The sequence below is a fragment of the Sceloporus undulatus genome, chromosome 1 (genome assembly GCF_019175285.1).
Source record: "Sceloporus undulatus isolate JIND9_A2432 ecotype Alabama chromosome 1, SceUnd_v1.1, whole genome shotgun sequence".
NCBI classification, from domain to species: Eukaryota; Metazoa; Chordata; class Lepidosauria; order Squamata; family Phrynosomatidae; genus Sceloporus; species Sceloporus undulatus.
The window spans coordinates 159,575,453-159,597,618 of record NC_056522.1 but is presented as its reverse complement, the minus strand read 5'-3'; the positions used below and the strand labels follow the sequence as shown (position 1 = coordinate 159,597,618).

At 38.8% G+C, this 22,166-nt stretch overlaps 1 protein-coding gene across 1 annotated transcript in view; it reads left to right on the top strand.

Annotated features, from left to right (window-relative positions):
* Positions 1 to 22,166, top strand: part of ZC3H13 (zinc finger CCCH-type containing 13) — a 54,133-nt gene that overhangs the window by 9,635 nt on the left and 22,332 nt on the right. Inside the window, 9 exon segments of the mRNA XM_042445291.1 lie at positions 1,326 to 1,451; positions 2,831 to 2,940; positions 8,134 to 8,245; positions 12,809 to 12,917; positions 14,899 to 15,038; positions 17,565 to 17,722; positions 18,105 to 18,305; positions 19,448 to 19,618; positions 21,780 to 22,090. Coding sequence (XP_042301225.1) covers positions 1,335 to 1,451; positions 2,831 to 2,940; positions 8,134 to 8,245; positions 12,809 to 12,917; positions 14,899 to 15,038; positions 17,565 to 17,722; positions 18,105 to 18,305; positions 19,448 to 19,618; positions 21,780 to 22,090 — 1,429 coding nt within the window. The 5' untranslated portion in view covers positions 1,326 to 1,334.

The following is a 22,166-nucleotide window of genomic DNA, read 5'->3' as shown; positions in this document are numbered from 1 at the left end:
CACCCAATTCAAAGATTAGCTTGAAGACATTTCATATTTTATTTCTGAAAGAGAGCATTTTGTTGTTGTTGTTATTGTTGTTGTTATTATTAATTGTCCTCGAGTTGACCCTGATTCATGATGACCCTGTGGAGGATATATCTCCAAGAGCCCACTCCCCAACCTCCACTGCTCTTGCTTATATTGCAGTACAAAGGCTGTTGTTGATTTATGGAATTACAGGTTCAGTAGCCCTTAACATCTGGAATACTGAAATCTGAAATATAGCAAAATTGTCCACATGGGTGGCTGAGATAGCAAAACCTTGCTTTTTAATGTATCAGTGTATGCAAACTTTGTTTCATGCACAAAATTATTAAACGTATTCCATATAAAATGACTTTTAGGCTATGTATATAAGTTGCATAAGCAACATAAATGAATTTCTTGTTTAGACTGGCATCCCATCATCAGGCTATTTCATTATCTATATGCAAATAGTCCAGAATTTCAAAAACTCCAAAACACTTTAGCATTTCAGATAAGGAAGATTAAAAAAATTAAGGGAGACAGTGGAAAAATTACTGTGGCATTCAACATTTTGGAAGGCTTGAAGATTTGTATCACTTGTATGAGTGCAAGGTAGCCTTCACAATCACATTTTCTTCCTTCCCCACAGCCTCCAAACCTTTTCAAGAGAATAGAGCAGCTCTCATGAACAGTGGCAGATGTGTTATATGAAGCTACAGTGGGAGGAATCCTATACCAGTGGAAGCCTAATTTGTGCAAGTTCCTTCTGCTGAGATTTGTTCATTCCTCATGTTGTAATATGGCCAAATACAAGGCAAGGAGAGCCTGGTTCCCTGGAGAGGGTTTCTGGAAGGTTTTAGGGAGCTTTCAACCATATGGAGGGGAAGAAGGGATCAGTAGTACAAGCTGTTTTCACTCATGCAGTTGTTAGTTACAGTCCTGATTTCTTCCATGAAAACAGCAGTCTAAAATGCCACAGCTATAGTTCTGGTTGCTGCTACAGACGCATGCACTTAGTTTTCTTAAAGAAAAGAAATGTAGATCTGCTTTAGGTGTCCCTTATATTTGAAATAACTTGAGACAGTAGCTTGGGATAGCAAGGAAGCCAAAACAAAGCACAGATGTCCACCATGATTTTGGTGTTATTGGTACTGAAATAAATGAAAAACATATTTTAAACAAAATCCTGTCTATGTTATTGCATTAATTTTTGCAGAAGCTCATGAAGATTAATACCATATCTTTTTCTTATGAGTTCAGTTGCAACAACTCAACTTGAGAATTTTACAGTGTTGCTCTTTTTTTTTTGGTTGAAGTAGTACAAAATGTCAAAAATTAGAAGGAAGGTCACAGTGGAAAATACCAAGACCATATCTGATAGCACATCCAGAAGACCCAGTGTATTTGAAAGACTTGGACCCAGCACTGGAAGTACTGCTGAGGTGAGTCAAATCTTTGCTCTTAATTTAGCACTTTCAGTCACACATGAGGGGAAAGTTTTTCACTTTTGGTCATTGGATGGGTAGAGCCAGCAAGCATGGGAAAGCCCTCTGCCCAAAGACAGGACCAAGAAAGCATCTTCCATTGCTGCCCTAGTTTTGGCTGTACCTTCATAAGGAGAGCTGGGTTGTCTTGGCTACTTGGCTACTGGGTTATTTTGGCTACTTCTAGATATTCAGGAGGGAAGAGATATGAGAATAAAGAGCCTCACAGGCTTCATGGGAGTTCAGTAAATTTATGAAGGCTTTCTTTTCTCATTTTGGTACCTTGCGGGCTATTGTAGTTTGAAGCAGCCCTATGTCATGAAAGATGCTGTAAGGGACTCAAAGATACAGTCAAACTGGCTCACTACCCACTAGAAATTTGTCCTGGGGAGAATTCATAGGTAACTTTTGTATACAGTCGGCCCTCCTTATTTTTGCTATTTTATATAAGAAACACCTTTATATTTACTGGGACTTTAGCATCCACGGATTTTGGTATCCACGCGGGGTCCTGGAACCAAACCCCAGCGGATACCAAGGGCAACTGTATATGACATGATAATTTTATTTGGGCTAGAAATTGAATTTCCCTTAGGTATTATTGATTAGCAGCTTTGTATAGTAACATTTTTGTTGTCTTGCCTTGGGCAGAATGACTTGTCTTAATGGCTAGAGCCTTTTATGCATTCATTTGTTTTTTTGTTGTTGCTTTTTTGCAGGTACCCTTGTTATAGGTACTTTATTTACTCTTGCTGTTGGCCTGTGGTATAGACTAGTCTGAATTATGTGGGCAAATCTTGAAGGAGTTATTTTAGGAAGGATCCTTCCTTGAGCACAACAGGTGACCTTCTGCAGTTTTTCAGCTCTGATTCCTTGGTCTCAGTGCTGTATTCATTTGGTACTAATTTTGTTATTTTGTACAAAATGCACCTGTACTTTGTGGGATGTGACATGCACATGAATGAATTTTTCAGCACTTATACCTTTAAATTTCAAATACATTACCATTTCTTGGGAGAAGAAGTTGCACACGGTAAAATATATTTATGTGCATGTTTCACATCTCGGGTGGTGCATGTCTGTTGTGCATCAAAGTGAAGTAACGCTTGACTCTTAGTGGGAAAAGTAAAGAAACAGTCGTTGTTCAAGCAAATAGATTTTGAAATGTCTTGGTGTTATCCAACCCCACTAGCAGTGAGTAGGGTTGGATAATGTTGGATCTAAGACTATTGATTTTTCACTCAGTTACTGTTGGGTGGGAATATTTGTGCGATGTCTTTTCACACAGAGAACTCCAAAATTAGTCTGAAATTCACCCAGTAATGTCTGTCTCTTAGACACAGTGCCGTAACTGGTTGAAGACTGGCATCTGCCTCTATGGGAACACATGTAAATTCGTACATGGCCCTTCACCACGAGGTAAAGGCTTTAGCAGCAGTTACAGAAGGTAAATGAAGAACTCAGCTTTATATTCACATGCTTGCAAAAGCTGTTTTCTTGTAGCTTTGTTTTAATTTACAATGCAGTGACATGGCTTTTTAAGAATACAGTTTGAGTATAACTTCAGAATAATAAAATAGGGAGGGTTTTTTTTACATTTTAATTTATGCTTGACCAGTTTTGCCTAATGTCAAATAGGAAGTGAAATCATCATAAATGGATTGTTGCTTTGTGTTGCTACAGCTTCTGTTTTGCTCCAATTCTGTCTTGCAGCTACTTAGAGTTCTAAAAATCCCAGCCTTACAACTTCATTACTAGCAGTATGATTACCTGGACAGTGGAATTGTTAATTGTGCTTTCACAACACACACCTTTGTGCCAGAACTGTTTCTTCATAATTGTCTGTCATCAAAAATAAAGTGAAAAATACTACTTGAAGTGAGAACATTATTTGATTTGTATCTCATGAAGAACCATACAGGATAATGTATCTTCTCATAGCATTTCATTTAGCCACAGTTGATTGGATATCTAGAATAAGTATTTTATTTACATTTAAGACTGAATGCTGTGCAAGTCAGGATTTTCCACAAGAGGCTTAGGGTCTTATATTGTTACCTGGGAATAAATCCCATTCAACTCAGTGGGACATAATTTATGATCAGACATATATAATGTTGTATGGTTAACTGTGGCTGAAAAATGCTAGATAGATTCATAATATTTTCAGAAAACAGAAGAAACACAAAAAGTGAAGGTCAGCTGTGATGTGAAGCACATTTCTGATTCTCACTTGAGCTTGGATTTGCAAGTGTGACCTGATTCTGCTTTATAAATCTACTTTTATTGATTCTGAAGTATAATATATTGGGATGCAGTAAATAGGCACTGCATAGCTATTATGTGAACCTATGAAGTTGCCTTACACAAGTTGAGATTATTCCTCTATCTACTCTGGTATTCTTGACATTGATTAGAGTAAGGGTGCCAGCCATGAAAAACAAAAACTCAACAGATAAAGATTATTTCCTCATTCTGTTGCACTCAAATGTCATATAAATTTATTTACTAGATTTAGATTACCTATAATGATCATATATTTCCAATATCATTTCTTCTAGTGCTCAGTTCCAGTGTGCTAAGATTTTGTAGTTAAAGCAGGGGCTGTGAACAACAAGAGGGAAGTAACTGTATGCCTAGATGAATCCTATGTTTGAAGAAATATACAAAATACCATTTACAGAACAAAATGAAAAAACACACAGTCCACTCCTTAAAAACAGAGAGACTATTCAGTTATATGGAGGACATATATAGAGGGGTAAGGAACAAGGAGTTGCAAATGGTTTGCTCAGCCCCAAGACGTGTTATTAAGCTGAAATTACAGAGGAAGAGCCCAGAGGAAGAAGGAACATTGGTGTAAAGAGAATAGGAAATGAGGAGGAGGGAAAGAACTGTGTTAGTAAAACTGGAGCTAGAGGCAGCTGAGTGGAGGGAGCAGAAGAAATGATGGAAATAGGAGTAAGAAAGAATAGTAAATGGACAAAGAACAAGGGGCACGTAAAGAGGCAACAAGGAGCAGATGGATGAAGAATGCTAGTTGCCAGAAGAAGACACAAGAACAAACCGGGGGGAAAAACTGAAATGGTGAAAAATGAAGGAAAGAGGCCTAATATAAATTGGCATATAGAAGAAAGGGAAAAGATAGATATGAAGTCTTACATAGGGCATTAAATGTTTATTTTTTACTCCAAGCAGTATTGTATTGGCGGGGGGGTCCCCCACTTGTCCTTACATACATCTGAAACCTCTTATAAATGTAGCTGGGATTTATCACCTGTATCTTGCACAATATATAGTGGTTTTTTTTTTATCATAACAGTTCTCAAGGAGGTAAAAATTGCATACTTCTGGTAAAGTATCTGATTCAGTAAAGAGGCTTGAATTGGTAGGCGCCTATTGTTAGCTCATGAGAAGAGATGATAATGTATACTGCTGGATATTTGTCAAAATAGACATTATTTTTTTTGGGGGGGGGGAATATATATTTTTAAAAGGAGACTAGAATTGATTTTTTTAAAGTCTTCCCATAGGTGGTCCAACCAGACTTTTCCTTGAAGCTTGAGTCCTGATACTCTTTAGTTCTAACATCATCTCTTGATTTATTTTAACATTTTTGAATAGGGGTAGTGAAAATGTTATAGGTATATTGTTTTTGTGACTTAGGGCTGGTACAGACCAGCACTAAAAGGTGCGTTGTGGGCGGCGTGGTGGCATGGTGTACACATGATGTGTGCCCCAACAACTCCCAGAAGCCACCCACCTGCCCACATGTGGGCTGGCTTCATGGTGCTCTGGCAGCGTGGGAGTTAGACGCTGCATGCTGCCTGAGCACTGCGAAGCTGCGGTGGCGGTGGAAAGGGTGCCCTTTTGCTGGCTCGTTTTGCCATCTCTTTTTGAGCTGGCAAATAGCCAGATTGGAGCCACGGCATGCAGTTGCCACAGGCCTGATCTTTCATTCAAAGGGCTGTCTGTTTTTGGCCCATAGCCTATTATTTTTCTATTAACACCATGAAAGGAATACTTTGGTATAATGCAAGAGAGCAACTCACGTTGTTCAATTGCTGAAAGGCATAATTTGTTTTCAAGTTTGCATCCAAAGATATTTTTGTGACTTCTGTGCATCTTGAAACTTGTGCTGAATTTAATTTTTTTCTTCTCCAAATTCAAAGCATTGTGTAGTAGCTCTTTGAAATTTTCAGCCAAGCTAAATTGAATAATACCAAAACAATAGCACATGCGAACTATTTAAAAAAGTTTGCATCCATTATATATAACACAGCAAGAGTGAGGGCTGGGTTGAGAGACTAATATCCTACTAGAAAGGTATGGTGAATTTGTAATTTAGATTTGAAACCTCAGTTTTCTGCAGCATATTTGTAAACTTGACAAGTTGAAAAATAGATTTCCCAGCAGAGAAGGAGCAGAAAAGGAGCTGAAGGAGAGAAAAACCCTGAGTTTCCTGCTGTTTATATACAATTGGCCCTCCCATTTCCACGAATTCTATGCCCATGGTTTCAGCTATCCACATCTTGAAAATATTTCACACACAGAAACACAAAAATTCAAAAACCAAACCTTGATTTTGTATCAGGGGCACCATTTTACTATGCCATTCTATATAATGGCACTTGGATTTGGTATCCATGAGGGCATACAAAACCCTGAAACCAAGCCCCAACAGATATCAAGGGCCCATTGTATTAACGGCTTCCAATCCCTGGTCTCTTTTGAATGTGGTGGTATAAACTACTGTTCTCAGATACCTCTTTCTCACGTCACCTTTGATATTTGTAGATGTGCAGTTAAAGTATCCATCTAAAAAAGTAATGTGGAAAACGTTCTTTAGTGATAAAGATGAGAGAAATCTCGAAAACTGTCCATAATTTGCTTACAGCTAATCCTCATTCTTTCCATTACTTTACCTTGAAGAGGGGATTTGTTTTTAGTTCTTCAGTATAATCTATTCTCTCTCTTCCCAAAATACCTCCTGCTTTGGAATAAGAATTCTTCACTGTAAACTTTAGTTAAGTTATTATGGTAAAAATAAATACACATTGTATACTGGTTTGGGACATGAGTTTTGTCTTCACAAGCTAATAATTTATCCACTCACATCTGTGTCACTTTGTTGCATAGCTCTTTAAAAACTCAGGTGTCCTTAACACAAATAAGGTGGAAGGTCTGTAGCTAATTCACAGTGCAGCCATATTGACAACAGCTCTGGAAGATTCCGAAACAATATGTAAGGTTATTACTAATTTCCAGCATTCAAAAAACTATTTTAGGCATTCCCAAAAATAAATAAATAAATAAAAAATTGCCAGTTCAGTGGAATTTTCATTCCCCCCCCCCCCCTTTGTATGCTAGACAAACATTTATCACCTCTGGCAACTCAATGTTGAAAATAGTGTAGTGTACGTAATATCAGCATGGGTATTGCGTTAAATAATTTCAAATTTCTAGAAAGTGATTCTTGCTGAAATAACTAAAATGTTATGGTTCTAGCTTTTGTGTCTTCTTAGTGATGGATAACAAGTGATCTTAAGTCTCCAGTAGGGAGCTTAAATGTTAGCTCTTAATGGCGTTAATGTTGATTTTTGCATGTAATTGGAAGATGGAGCCTTTGATTGTTAGAAAGCCAAATAAAGCTTGGTATAACCAAGTTTTGGAAACAGTAAGTTATCTGAGAACTAACAGGAGGTCATGCTAGCTACTGGATTTGGTAGTTGTTTTTAATCTGAGCACACTCTTCATTTTAATAAACTATGCACATAGAAAATATAACGAGAAGGCATCAAATAATTGGAAAAGACAATAAGGCTAGGAAAAGAAGAGGGGAGAAGAAGGAGAGGAAGACTGCATGCCAGATGGATGGACTCAACGGCGGGGGGGGGGGGGCATGGGCATGAGTTTGCAGGAACTTAGCAGAGATGTGGAAGATGGAAGATAGGGGTTCTTGGCAGTGTCTCCTCCACAGGGTTGCCATGAGTCGAAGTCGACTCGAGGACAGATGACAACAACAATAACAACGAAAATATAAGATCAGATCTGATTTTCTGTAAACATCATGTATTTTGATTTATTACATTATAACACGTTCAAGGTTAGGCAGGGAGAATATTGAAGATTTCTTTTATTTATTATTATATGGTGATCAGAGTGGGGTTAAAACTAATAAAATAAAAGTTCAAAATGTTGAGATGTCAGTTTGCAGGAGCATTTACTAATTTTATATCTCAACTCGTCATGGATGTGGTTTGATATGAATGAACAGCTTTTACATAAGAATAGCTATGCAAAGAATATTGTTAATACCTGGTTTCTTGTCTTTTTTGGACTGACATGAGGCTTTGATAATGTGTCCAGTACTTTTTGTAGAACTTTGATGATTTGTGCCATTCTTCAACAATAGTTAAACTAGTTCAGCAAGTCTCCTTCAGTCTGGCCAAATTTAACAGCAATTAGAAGGTTGGGGATATGTGTGTTCTACATTATTCCAGTGTATAACGTGGGGGTAGGTATGTTGAAACTCACAGGAAATAGGAATGTTGACAAATGTCAACTAAAAAGCTATAAAATACAGGTTTTAAAAATACATTTTGTAGAAGCAGCTGTTCTTTCTGTCTGCTTTGTACAGGTCACCAGAAAGGCCTACAGGGGATCTTCGGGAAAGAATGAAGAATAAGCGACAAGACATTGAAACAGAATCACAGAAACTTAATCCAGAAGAGCAATCTTCTCCTGCTAGGGTGAGAATGGGTCTGTCTATTTCCAAGATTACTTTAATAGTAGTAGAATAGAGGTATGCTTCTTACAAAACATAGCTGGTCATAGTAGATTTCATTCAGATTTATTCCTTTATGAATAGGTCGTTCTAATGAATTTGTGGAGAGAACTGGAAAAGCAAAGACTCCCTGCTTGGAGGAAGGGGTCAGTCAAATGACTTTTGCTGAACCCCTCTTCCCACTGTCCTCCAAATGCCACCACTTACACTGTATTGGAAGGTTCCTAAACACTCCAGAGCCACTTATGGGGAGCAGAGCAGGTTTCAAAGGGAGGGAAACATGAGCAAAAGTTCCCTTCTCTCCTCTTCCCTCTAGCATGAGCAGAACTTCCATGAACACACGATTGGATCCCATCCAGTATCTTAAATGCCAGTTATGTAATACATGCTTAGAATAGACTGACCAGTATCCAAGTAGTTTGGTGTGTCCAAGAGGGTCTTTACATTTTTGGAGTAGTAGGCAGCCCACTCTCTTCCCTCCCCACAGCCCACAGCAAATCCTTTTTGAAACTAGAGGAGTTTCAAAAACATTTTGGGATACTACACATTCAGTCTGCTGATGAGAAAAAAATCCAACTGTGTGTCCCTGAGGTTGTTAGGGAACTTGGCCTTTGATAGTAAACTGTTGGCTGTGTCCATATTTGCTTGTGCACATGTCCATTCATATAGCACAGTCTTTTCTTGCCTGTCTTGTCTTATGCCCCCTTCAAATCTTTGCTGAGTGTTGGAGCTTGGTTCACTTTTTCACTGACTTTGACTTGCATATGCTTAAACACAGGTACTCCCATACACTGTGCATTCCCTCACCACACATCTTAGGCCTTTCCTGGGTGTCCCCAATATATACTTCCACTGTCACAAATGTGGATCCAGCCCTTTGTAGATAGTACTTGGTTGGATTCAGACTCATTTGTAACTCCAGTGAACAGTTTAAAACAATGGAACATGATCAGCATTTAAGACAGTGGAACATGATCAGCTTGTCCAAAGTGTGACTAAGTCTGGCTTCAGTTGAAAAGTGCCCTTTCTGTTTTAGGTATGTAACTGATAGAAGATACCGTATACATTCAGGTAGAGTGGGCCCTTGTTATCTGCTGCGGTTTGGTTTCAGGAGCCCCCATGGATAACAAAATCTGTGGATGCTCAAGTCCATTAAATACAATGGCCTGTTACAGACTGCCAAAATAAAGCTGCTTCGGGTCTCTTTGAAGGTATGCTGTTTAAATGATGCATGCATCCTAAGAATCGAAAGCTGCACCAAAGCTGCACTCCAGTGCTTAGGAATGGAGTGTGGCTTTGGCTCGACCTCCGGACTCTTAGGACCCATGCATCATTTAAATAGCATACCTCCAAAAAGACCCGAAGCAGTTTTATTTTGGCAGTCTGTAACAGGCCAAAGGCATAGTAAAATGGTGTCCCTTATATAAAATGGAAAATCAAGGTTTGCTATTTGGAACTTATGCTTTTTTGGAATTTTTTCAAACCGTGAATGCTTGAATCTGTGGATAGAAAATCCATGGATAAGGAAGCCTGACTGCATAAGTCTAAAAATTTTAGTCAAAAAATTGACCCCAAAAACCTGAGTCAACATATCCATGGGTCAATGTATGTACAGTGCGCCCGCACCATGCGCGGATGCACTTTACACAGCTTCCAGCTTACGCAGAACCAACTCCTGGTGAAAGGCAAGAATGTAATCTATTCTGGAAGCACTGCCCCCCCCCTTTGCTCTCTCGTCCCTGTAGCCTTTAGTATGAGCACAAACAGTAATGCCTGCTGCAATTTTGTAAATTCTTTGGCATTGTTTTCCTTTGCTTTGTCCTTTAGGTTTGTTATATGCCTCTAAATTGTACCCTTGAGTTATCCACAGATTAGATCAAAATCCCATCATTTTGACCCCAAAACCTACCCTTAATTTATACCTGAGGTCAATTTATAGTCGAGTATATACAATAATGTGCTCATTACCTGATTTTTAACTAATTGCAAACATACACACAGAAACACGTGTAATTTTTTTTTTACCCTCATGATTGTTTTTTAATGTGCCAACTTCTCTTAATAAAAAGTAATCTAATTTTGGCAAGACTTATAAGTCTTGCAATTTCTGTCCACTTTGGAAATATGGTCTGTTCAATATTGCAATATGAAAAATTCAAAATGGCTTCAGATGGTAATTTCAAACCATTATTGTTTCATTGGAACATAATTTTAAATTTCCTGTGAGTATGATTTGTTCTTCGTGTCATAAAGGTTGGGAACTGATTATTTGTATAGTCTGCACAGGGACACTCTTTTTAAGAATCCTCGGAAATTAAGTCTTTCATTTTTGTAAATACTGCTGTCAGGTTGGTAGAATTAAAGCCCTGATGGAAATTTAAAAGTTTTATTGCTTTGGCACATTCTCTAAGGAACTCGTCTTACATTGATTCTGAAATTTTCCTTTAAAAACATTTATTATTCACAATGAAATAAGTTCTCCAGCCAAAGTATTTTCCTTCCTAAAATTGTGATTTCCATTGGGTGTTTCATTTTAGGGTATCACAGTATCTTCAGTGTCTCCCCACCCGCGTCCCAAGAAGGACATCAATTTCTTTGCTAATCGTGTTCTTAGTGGCCTTTTCCAATCTAACATCATCCAGATATTTTGGACTACAGTTCCACTGTGCTTCAAACAGGATGACCAATGGATAGGCACGGTGGTAGTTGTAATCCAAAACATTGGGAGGTACCAAGGTTAGGGGTGACTTGATTAGGAATAGGCCCAAACTCTTTCAGATGACTGTGGGGGGAAAAAGTGGCTTGGTCTTTTTTTACAGACCAAGCTTTACTCCAGATTGCCACAGTGACTGATGCTCTTTAGATTAGGATGCAAGTAAGAAACTCTTCTTTATGCCTGCTGAGAAGATGAGTCTGGAAGGGGAAATGACAAATGGTGAATTTGTGAAGGCAAATGTTTCAGAAATATGTGTTCCCTTCCCTTCCCATTTGGTTTTGTTTCATTGCAGCTAGTCTTAATGTAAGTTGATATCTTTGTATAGATGCAGCTGTCTTGTGCCAGCTGTTTTACCTGTTGTCACCATCAGTGTATGAGAGTAGAAGCATGTCCATGGAGGCTTGACATGGTGGGAATAAGAGCTCCTTTGGTTCCAGTTCCTCCAGTGCTCTCTGGGTCGCCCTCCCCCCTTTTCAATAGCTGTTGTCCATCCTTGAAAAGTACAGGGCTCATGTGCACTTTATGTCACCTATAGCAGTATTACCATTGGGCCCTGTTTTGAATTGCCTTCTCATCAGTTCTGACCTCAGAATCAAGGTCTGTGTTTTGGTCTCCCATGGAAAGCTCTTCTAGAAGTTTAAATCTGTTCTTTTCATACTTCTAGTTCATTTGTCTCATTAATAACCCTAAGAACAAGCACTAAATTGAATACAATTGAACAAGGATTAGGTGTACAAGAAGTCTGTGCTGGTCTTATCGATCCATTGTGACATAACTTTGTTTCTCCTGAGATTTGGAGAGCTGTTGGTTGAATCTCAGAAGCATGGGAGCCAAAATTGAGTAGAAGTCTTTGAGTAATGAAAGAGCTATCCTTGGCAGTAAACAGTTTCAGTTGATATCTTCTGTTTTTCAGTATTACAAATAATACAAAATAGACCCAGTTCACATGTAGTGAAACTATATATTTAGTTTCACAAGGCAAGCATAAACCTTAAACTTCTGCACTTCCTCTATTGTTTATCTCTCTTTTGCATTTGAGGGGAAAATCTGAAACCATTTGAGATTTTAAACAAAAAGCAGTCTTCTGTTATGTCCAAATGCAGGATTGGTGGCTTGTTCAAACTGTAGGTACTTCAAACTATAGTTTAAGACCCTGCTTTGTGGTTTGAAAAAAAACAGAGCATTGATTCAGGAATTCAATTTGGCTTAATAAGGGAGGAGACGCACAACTCTCTTGATAAGGAGTTTATTGTGTGAACAAAGAAACTGGGATGCCCCTTGTGACCCTTGCCTTCCCACTGTATGTGAATTGGGAACCATAGATAATGGCTTTTCAACAAGACAAAACTCAAAAGCCAGCTTCTGAAGTTAGGATTTGGTTTTGTAAATGTAATATGGTTTCCTGTGTTTGGATGAAAAAGGTAAGTAGCTTTTTAAAAGTGTAATCAGAAACTTTAAATTTTGTCCCTAATGCATAGTGTACAGACCCAAGTCTTGTGCCAAGTCTACTTTTCTTCCTTAATACTCAACTGTGGTCTAGCATTATATCTGAACCAGGCCTTTCTCTTTTTTGACTATTCATTGTATGCCTCTCTTGACATGAGCTGAAAGGAGAACAGGTACATTTTGTGATTCTTTAAATTTTCATTCCCATTTATTTTGAAAATCTTAAGATGAATTAGCAGTATTAATGTTCTAAGGAGCAGATTAAACTCAGGCTACCATAAAATTGCTAAATGCATCTTCTTCCAATGTCTGGTTTTAAAAAGCAACTAACTTAGTTTGCGCTTTCTTTCTTTTATTCTTCTATAGAAAGAGGCTTCGAGAGGAAGGCACAGGGGGAAGGAAGATATTAAAATTACAAAGGAGAGGACTCCAGAAAGTGAAGAAGAAAATCCTGACTGGGAAACAAATAGAGACGGTAGGTGAGAAAGTCTGTTAGATTCAAAATGCAAAAAAAATGGAGATGTTTAAACATCAAAGGAGAATAAGCAGGCATTCTGTAGTCTTCTCTACTGAAAAAGATAAATGTATAGAATGGAGTGGGCAAAGTGAGGCCCTTCTAAAGATTAGAAGGCCCAGGGGGAAAATTAGAAAAAATGGGGGAGGGGGGGTTAATAGCCCTTTTCTCCAGCTGGACGGAGGGGAGAGTATTATGGAATACCTTTTTGTAGAGATGGATGAATAAAATATTTAAGACAAGATTTTCATATATTTACTCCACCCAAAATTATTTCTGCAAACTATGTAACAGAAAGCTTTGGTTTTTTTAGTGTTAGACAATGTGGGATGTTAAATCATTGTATGTAGTTCATGGTCATGGTCACTTTTTATCAGTTATTTTTATGAGAATGAGTGCTTTTTTCCAGCTTGACTCTACAGAGAACTAACAGAAACAAAATATTTTCCTTTGTTGTACTAACATTAACAAGTGCCATCTATTTATTATTTTTTGCATAATCCGAATAAACTGGCAAAACTGGTATGGATGACCAAAAACTCCTCACTCCTGTTTAAAGGAAGACTCAAAGAAATATCAAAGATATATAATTTTCTTCTACTGATATGAATTTTAAATCCAAAATAGTGCAGTATCAAATTATTATCCTTTAAAAATCCTTAATCTGTACACATCACAGGACCCATATAAGTTTGTCCTTGACTTTTTGCACACAAATATTTGTTCTTTGTAGTAGTTACTCACTGCTTGAGCAAGCGAGAACGGAGTTATGCACTGCCATTTCTACATTGCTTCTCTCTCTTTGAATTTACAGATATGTGAATGCAACTGCACACATCTACCAAGTCAGATCATTTAATTGACTAACCTAAAAATACGTTTTTACAAAGTAACCCATTTTGAACATAAGACTTATTTTTCAATAAACACGCACAGGATTTTTCTGTAAGATTGGCATTATCTTCTCTAATGGTGGCATTCTATGGCCTCACAAAAAGCCCTTTCCCAACCATGTTTGCCAAGATCCGTTTCATTGGAGATGCTGGGGTTTTAACCTAGGACTTAATGCATGCAAGGTACATGCTGTAGCTCTGATATATAGGCCTTTTCATAGAGGTGAAATTGGTGACAATTTGTGAATTCATTCAGCCACATTCCATGGCTCATCTGAGTCTGTAGAAAGACTTGTGTGAATTGCTAGAAAAGTGAAAACCTAATGGATTGTTACTGCTATATTTGGCAAAGGAGCAGTAAAGCTGTGAGAACAGAAATGAAGCAAAACGGGTTAAAGAAGAAGAGCAAGAAACTATGATGTGGGATGATTTTTTAGGATGAGGAAACCACTGGAGATACAGTGCACAAAACTGAGGGAACAGAAAAAAGAAGAGTGACAGACCAGAGAAAGGGAAGGAGTGAAAAATGTTATGCTATCTGGATGATGGAGAAAAGCAGACTATAGATGAGAGTTGGTAACAGTGAAGGTTTCAAAGGAATTTGTGCTGCTGAGGCCAAAAAAGTGACAAACAACAATCCATGTAATACTAGTCCTGTAGCCTCTTTATCACACTGGTGGAGTGCTTGGTATTGAAGAGGGCACTGATGTCCTTTTCTGCCCTGCCTTTCTCATTTCTGAGTCTTTTCCCTCTCCCGTCCCATGACTCTTCTCTCTCTGGGAATTTAAATCAGAATATTTAGAAGGACTTGTTAAGAGTGTAGAATTGGCACAAAGAACAATGTATCATGGGATAAAAATAAAATAAGGTGAAATAGATTCTGATGTACAGTAAATCTGGGCAGTGCCATTGCTAAATAATTTCCCTTATCAAGAAATATATTCTCTTTTTGATTTGTATCAATGTTAAATTAATCAGTCTGGATCCTTATATGTTTATCTGTTATATTATAGTAATCGTACTTTATTTTTCTTCTTTTATTAATGAAGATTCTGATAACGGAGACGTTAACTACGATTATGATCATGAACTTTCTCTGGAAATGAAGCGCCAGAAGATCCAGAGAGAGTTAATGAAGCTTGAAGAGGAAAATATGGAGAAAAGGGAAGATATAGTAATTAAAAAGGAGGTTTGTATCTTCAAAATAAACACCAACTAGTCAGTAAAAATGAAGAATTAATAACTGACCAGATTGTACAGGCACTAGTTACTTGTCTGCTGCTGTTAGTGGCTGCCTCTGCTTGAGCTTTCTTTTCTTCCATCATAGGAGTCAAAACAATTACTTTTTGACACACACCCCATTTAAATGTATTAGAATTAAGACTTGTTTTTAATGGTGGTGGCATTTTAGTGGCTGTATTTGATATATTTCACAAGAGCCTGTTCACTGTGATTTAGAATTAGTGAATGGCTTTTCATGAGCATAGCCACTGTAACAAAACAAAACAGAATTTCATCCATGATAGATGTCTCATTCACACTGACCGTTGTAGTTACTGACTATTCATTGGCACTTTGGCAACAAGAGGATGTGGCTCTTTGGTTCATGCCAGGTATTGAGTGTCAGTAATTTCTTCCCACCCAGACGCCACCCCCAAGAGTGTCAACTTTTTTGAAGCAGAAGACCTACAGTATGAAGAAGGTGGCAGAAAAGATCCACTCTGCTTGCAGGGTCCAAGCCATTAGTTCCATTGAACAAATAGCCATTCTATTACAATTCTATTACATTTACTTGGTTTATAAGTGATTTTCAGGCTTTTTCAGACAGAGTGCTTTCCCCACTTTGAATCAGAGTGCCCATTGTTACAACCTTTCTGTCCAGAAATGCTGCCAACACAGATACTCACACGGCTGATAAGAGTCTGCTGGGCAAGATAAACATGCCGAGCTGCCAGCAGCCTTTTCTCCTCAATGCCAAACAATGTCCAATAGAATAAGCCACTAGCCAGTCCAAAGTTCAGGATTACAGAGAGCCATACTACCAGTCCAGTTTGAGGTCAAGAGTACCAGAGGGTTGGTCAAGGGTCCGGTCCGAGGTCAAAGATTCAAAGACAGTCGAGGGTCTAGGAAGCCAGGAGCCAGAACAAGCAGCATTCACTAATGAGAACTAATAGTCTCTGGCAAAAGAGCTCAACATCTGCCAGGTATCTTATATCTAGCTCCCTTATCATAGCTGCTGATTGCCTAATGAGCTCTTCTCAGCAAGCCTCTTGGAACGACGAAGGCACACCCTTTCTAATCTCCTCTGGCTAAAGGTAGGAACCTCAATGCTCTGCTGCTCTATGTCTCCCAAGTCTGGCACTTCTTCTGGGGCAAGGCTGGGCTGCTGAGCCTCGGGCTTCACTTGAAAAGACCCCACAGAGCTAGGGTCTGGCTGAACCAAATCCACAGGGGCTGGGAGAGCAGATATGGGACCTGACAGGGCAGAACTGGGGCGTGGCACAGCCTCAGGTTCCTCCTGCAGCTGAGGAGCCGAGTCCTCCTCTGAGTCCTCCTCATGGCTGGCCATGACACTTTCCTCACTCCTTCCTGCTTTGAAATCTCACTTTTTATCTTTAGCATAGTTGAGCTCCACTTTGTCTTGCGTGTTAGCAATTAAGATAACTTGTCTTGAGCTTCCTAGATCAGAACAAAACGACCCTACAAAAATAGCAAATATCAGGTTAAATCAGAGCTAGTTTTGGTGTTGTGTTTTAAGGTTTCTGTAGTAGTTCTAAATCTGATGATCCTTGCCAGCAGTGAAAGCAAGTGATTCTTTAATTGGCATTTACAAATATATTAACATGAAGGTCCACCCCCTTGAGCTTTAAAGAATTATAGTATGATGCATCCTATTATTTTAGACTTCATATTAAATACTCAAATACCAGTGCCACTTGACTTTCTTTACTTGGACTTCACTATGGGTTAAGTACTCCAATCATCAAGAACAGTAAGAATGAGGAGCCTCTAGCCTTTACCTAATCTGGTCTGTGCAAGTTCCCCCTTTAGCCTACAAAGGTGTCTCATCCATCCCTGGCTCCTGGAGGCTTATGGGAAAGAAATGTCCACTGGAAGGAAATGTAATCACTGATTACTGAGCAAATGTGGAGGAATTCCATAAGCCAGCTGCACACTTGCAGAAACCAGTGGAGTCCTGAGATTGCTTTGCTGGCTTTGCTTCTCCACTTCCTTCCCTGTGTACTTTATTTCTTTTTGTGTATGGAAAACATGAAGGATGAATGAAACCAACAAACATTGGCAGAGTCTGCTGTCAGCTTCACTCCTTCCATGCATATGGGAAGATGGGAGGAAGAATGAAGTCTGACCCCTTGAGAACCTCTTACCAGTGCTTTGGCCTTGGACTTGATAACACCAGGAGCACACCTTGTACAAGGGTTAAAGAGGGAGGGAAACTACTCTTTTACCAAAAGCTTTGTTAATCATGTAATAAAGCTATGTAATTCCATCTTACCCTGTCTCTTCAAAAATTGACAATTAAAAACCGTCTTACAAAATAAGTAGTTTGTATGGAAAATGTATTGGCAATGGGTGCCTTTTAAATTGATGTGATTCATCCTTCAGTAATACATACTCGCACATATCAAGTTGCACATAGCACTGTAAAGCAAATTAAAGTCAGCAGGACATGATTAATTGATTCACTTTTTAAAAGATTTCTCCAGAGGCTGTTGGATCAAAGTTATCATCTCCTTCACCAAGAAAATCTAGCAAATCTCCAAAACTAATATTGAGCCCCAAATCTTCATCATCGACCAGTAAGAGGGAAAAGAAGACGTCTGCAGTTTCTTCACCCCTCTTGGACCAGCAGAGGTTAGTATATAGGGATGTGTTTTTTAGATAAAAGGGTTGTTCTGCATTAATTAGTTTTGTGGTCCAAAGCTTATTTGAACAGGCATTTTCATATGGATTGGTTCCATTTGGTGTGGCAAGCTGATTAATGCAATTAGTCACCAGTGTAGAGTTCCCATGTTACATGAAGTTTCCATGTGTCGATAACATTGAAAACAGCAGCGTTTGATTTGAATGAACATGATAGACTTTACATGAGTATCTAATCTGGGACAAACTAATTGTATGTAATACTTTTTGTTAAACATTTAGAGAGCTACTGCAAAGGTTTAAAACATCTACATATTTCTATTCAGTGAGTAGTGTGATTAACCCATTAAATCTTTATTTACTGGATTCTTAGGAGTTCAAAAACCAACCACAATAAAAAGAAGGGCCCTCGTACACCTAGTCCACCTCCACCAGTGCAAGAGGAGACTGCACAAGCAAAAAAACATAAAGAAAAGCATAAAGTCAAAGAACGGTTGGAAGAGAAGCCAAAGGAGGTAAAAGAGAGAGGCCGTGACTTAGAAAGACATAATAAAGAAAAAAAGGAGAAGCAGAGGTATTTGCAAAATGATTTATTGTTTTTGTATAGATTTTAGTTTGGCAATATCTGTAACATTTATAATCCATGAACTACTAAAAAGAAATAAGGGTTTATGCATGTCTGTCTGGTTTGCTGGTCTTCATTTAAGAGGATGTATTTGATGATTTTGTGTGCTTTTTGTGAATGCACATAGATAAAAAATTGTGGGCATGAAATTGTGGGCATGTTCTTTTGTACAGTGGTACCCCGGGTTACGAAATTAATTCGTTCCGCGGTTAATTTCGTAACCCGAAATACCTTCGTAAGCCGAATTCCCATAGGCGCTAATGGAAAAATAGCTCTCTGCTGCCCTCCGGTGGCGGAAAATAGCGCCGCGGTTTTTTCGTAACCCGAAGAAACCTTCGTAAGCCGAAGCAATAAATCCCTATGGGATTTTTTCGTATCCCGAAAAATTCGTAACCCGGCGCATTCGTATCCCGGGGTACCACTGTATTTGGAAAATGGGTCCACAATAGGCCTGAATGTTAAAAAAAATGAGTAGCAGTCTTTAATTGGGTTTCTCTTCGTTAACTGATAGACATTTAGAGCCCAAGTGACATTTCTTCCTAATTCTCCTCTTCATTTTCTGACTTGGCAGAACTGAGCTTCACTCAGTCTGCTTGGATATGATCCCTTGCTGCTGCCAAATATCATGATAAACATTGAGGGTAATAAACATTTTGAAAGTGAACGTCTACTGTGCTCATCTCTCTTCCCCCTTGCATCCACTCCAGAAGACCTGCTCTGTTAGCCTACTAGATCAGAATGTGAGGGTATGAGATGCTATGAGGAGAGGTCTCCTTCCCCGAGAAACTAACAAACCTCTCAGCTTATTATGTTCACTCACATGCATATTGGTAGCATTAAATTTTGGATAGTATGCCTCATCCCATACTTGTTAAAACAGGGGGAACATATGCAGGAGATGACAAACAGTTACACTTTGCCACCATCAGATACCTAACAGGCCCAGTAGCTTTTAACAGTCCATTGAAAAGTGCAGAAAGTTTTGTGAAGAAGCATGTTTAACTCTAAGCAAGATCAGTTGGATCAAAACTAAAAACACTATCTCCATTCCATCTTTGGTGACATCACATCTCTATTTATATGTTCCTCAGAGATCCCTCAGAAGGTTCCCATAGACAGAGACGTTCACCTAGTCCAGAAGAACATTCTGGAAGTAATTCTTCTCCTTCAAGAGATTATTCCCCTTCCTCAAGGAGGAGGCAGACGTCTTGGGCTCTGACTAAGTCAAGCAGCCATAAACATTCCTTTTCACCATCTTGCAGGTAGAATAATTATATTTTGTTTAATATGTGGGTGGGTGGGGGCTCATTCATTCACAAGTATATCATATAATTAGGATAATTTAACTTCACGTAGAAAACTGTCTGAAAACAAAACACAGTAGGACTCTTTTACTTTATAAAAAAGCACTGCCAGTGGTTGGAGACAGACATTGGCCTCCATCGGACCTTGAAGGTTCACACACACACACCCCACCATGTCCCACCCTGAATTTTTAGTTTTATTCCCCTCCTCAAATACCAAAGGAGTCATGAGGGGCAAAAATGAAAACAAACTGGGGGTATTGAGAGTATCAAAAACACCATTTGATGGACATTTCCCCCACCCTCCTATGATAAGAGGGTAGCACTTGGTAGAATACGTCAAACAGTTTGCAGAATAAAGTCATGGGTCTTTGTGGTTAGTACTCTTGTCCTTTCACATATGGTCAGCCCTTCATGTCCGTGGATTTTTATCCACAGATGCATCCACATCTTGAAAATGTTTAAAATATATATACAGTCAGAAAAGCCACCCTTGATTTTGCAATTTTATAAAAGGGACACCATTTTACTATGCCACAGTATTTAATAGGTCTTGAACATCCATGGATTTTGATGTTCACGTAGGGTCTTGGAACAAAACCTCTATAGATACCAAGGGCCCACTGCGCTTGATTAGGTTTCAAATTGGAGGGGTGGAAAGAGCAGAACTTTCTGTAGCAGCTAAGGACATGTATCCATTCTTTCAGATGAGCATCTTTTTGTTATAGTGCTTAAATATGTTTAGGACTGACTAGCTTGTGTTGCATATAAAAAGTAGCTCTTTCCACACTGCCTCAAAACCAGAAATGTAGAAAACATGTAATCCCAATTAAAGATATTCAGAAATGGTATATACCTGTATCTTTCTTTTCTGGATTTCCAGCATACAAACATAAAGTGAAGAGGTTATTTTCACACTTAACTAAAGAGCTGGCACTTGGTACACATTTAGTCTAAGGTTTCTATGAAAATAGGGCATATATATATATATATATATATATATATATATATATATATAAAATACAGAAAGAGAGAAGCTACTTTCCTTGTTAACTATGGGCCATACAGACAGGCCAAAATAAAGCTGCTTTGGGTCACTTTGGAGGTATGCTGTTTAAGGTGTGCCAAAGCCATGCTCCAGTCCTAAGGACTGGAACGTGGCTTTGGTGCGGCTTCTGGACTCTTAATGCATCATTTAAACAGCATACCTCCAAAGTGACTCGAAGCAGCTTTATTTTGGCCTGTCTGTATGGGGCCTATAGGTCCAAAACACACTGCAGAAATAATCCAGTTTGAGACTGCTTTAACTGCCCTGGCTGAGGCCTAGGGAATTCTGGGAACTCTAGTTTTGTGAGACATTTAGCCTCAGAGAGAGCTCCGGTGCCACAACAAACTATAATTCCCAGGATTTCCTAGCACTGAGCTAGAGCAGTTAAAGTGGTCATAAACTGAATTATTTCTGCAATGTGTTTTGGACCACTGTGTACTTGTAGGATAAGATAATTATCTGCACTGTGTTGCTTGAAAGTGAGAAAAATCTGCCTCTTTTAATTTTCCTTAATGCTATTTGGAAACCATACATGAGTTGCTCTGGGCTCTTACTAAGAAGAGCAGGGGAACACAAGTAAACCTAATAGGACAAGGCACATTTGACTTTCAGAAAAGTTTTTAAAAAAAGGAGGTGGGGGAACATAATTTTTTTCCACTAAGTGGGGGACGCAAAACCTTTCCACAAGTAGTTAGGTTACTTCCATTTTACATACGCATGTATAATTTAATTGGTGTAAACTACCAACAGTTTTTTTTCTTGTTGATTGGCATATAAATGTTGAAAATAAATGAAATATCTTATTTTCAGGTCACCAACCAAAACCTGGGACAGAGTTCCTTATCCTAATACAGGCAAAACTACACTAGGGGACATGCTGGCCTATGGGACTACCATTGCTCTCATGATATATTTAGGTTGACTTTGAAATAATTTCTAGTAGCATTTTGGAACATCTGTGCTTACAGAAGGCAAGGGACATAACAATCTCACCAAGAGGTCATCAGTTAAAAAGATGTTATCAGGCTCAAAAATACAGTGCAGTTTTTAATAAAATTTCTCCATATGTAGGTCTGCTTCACCACCAACTCAACATCATTCCCCTGTATCTTCAAGACATCACTCCTCTTCATCTCAGTCGGGTTCTTCTATTCAGAGGCGTTCTCCTTCCCCACGTCACAAAAGAACTCCTTCCCCCTCTTACAAAAGGACAGCTTCCCCACCTGTAGGCCGTTCCTCCTCCCCTTATGCACACCGAGCTTCACCTTCTTCTCAACAAAAGCAGGCCCCTTCAAGGCATCGTTCACCAGTTAGAGAGAGAAGTCGGCATGATCGCGAGCGGATTTCCCAATCACATGATCGGCGCCATGAAAGAAGAGATGGTATGGATAACCTTTTCAATGATAAGAGGCTGAGGATGGCTGGGGACTGTCTTTCTTCCAAAGGTTCCCAAGCTCA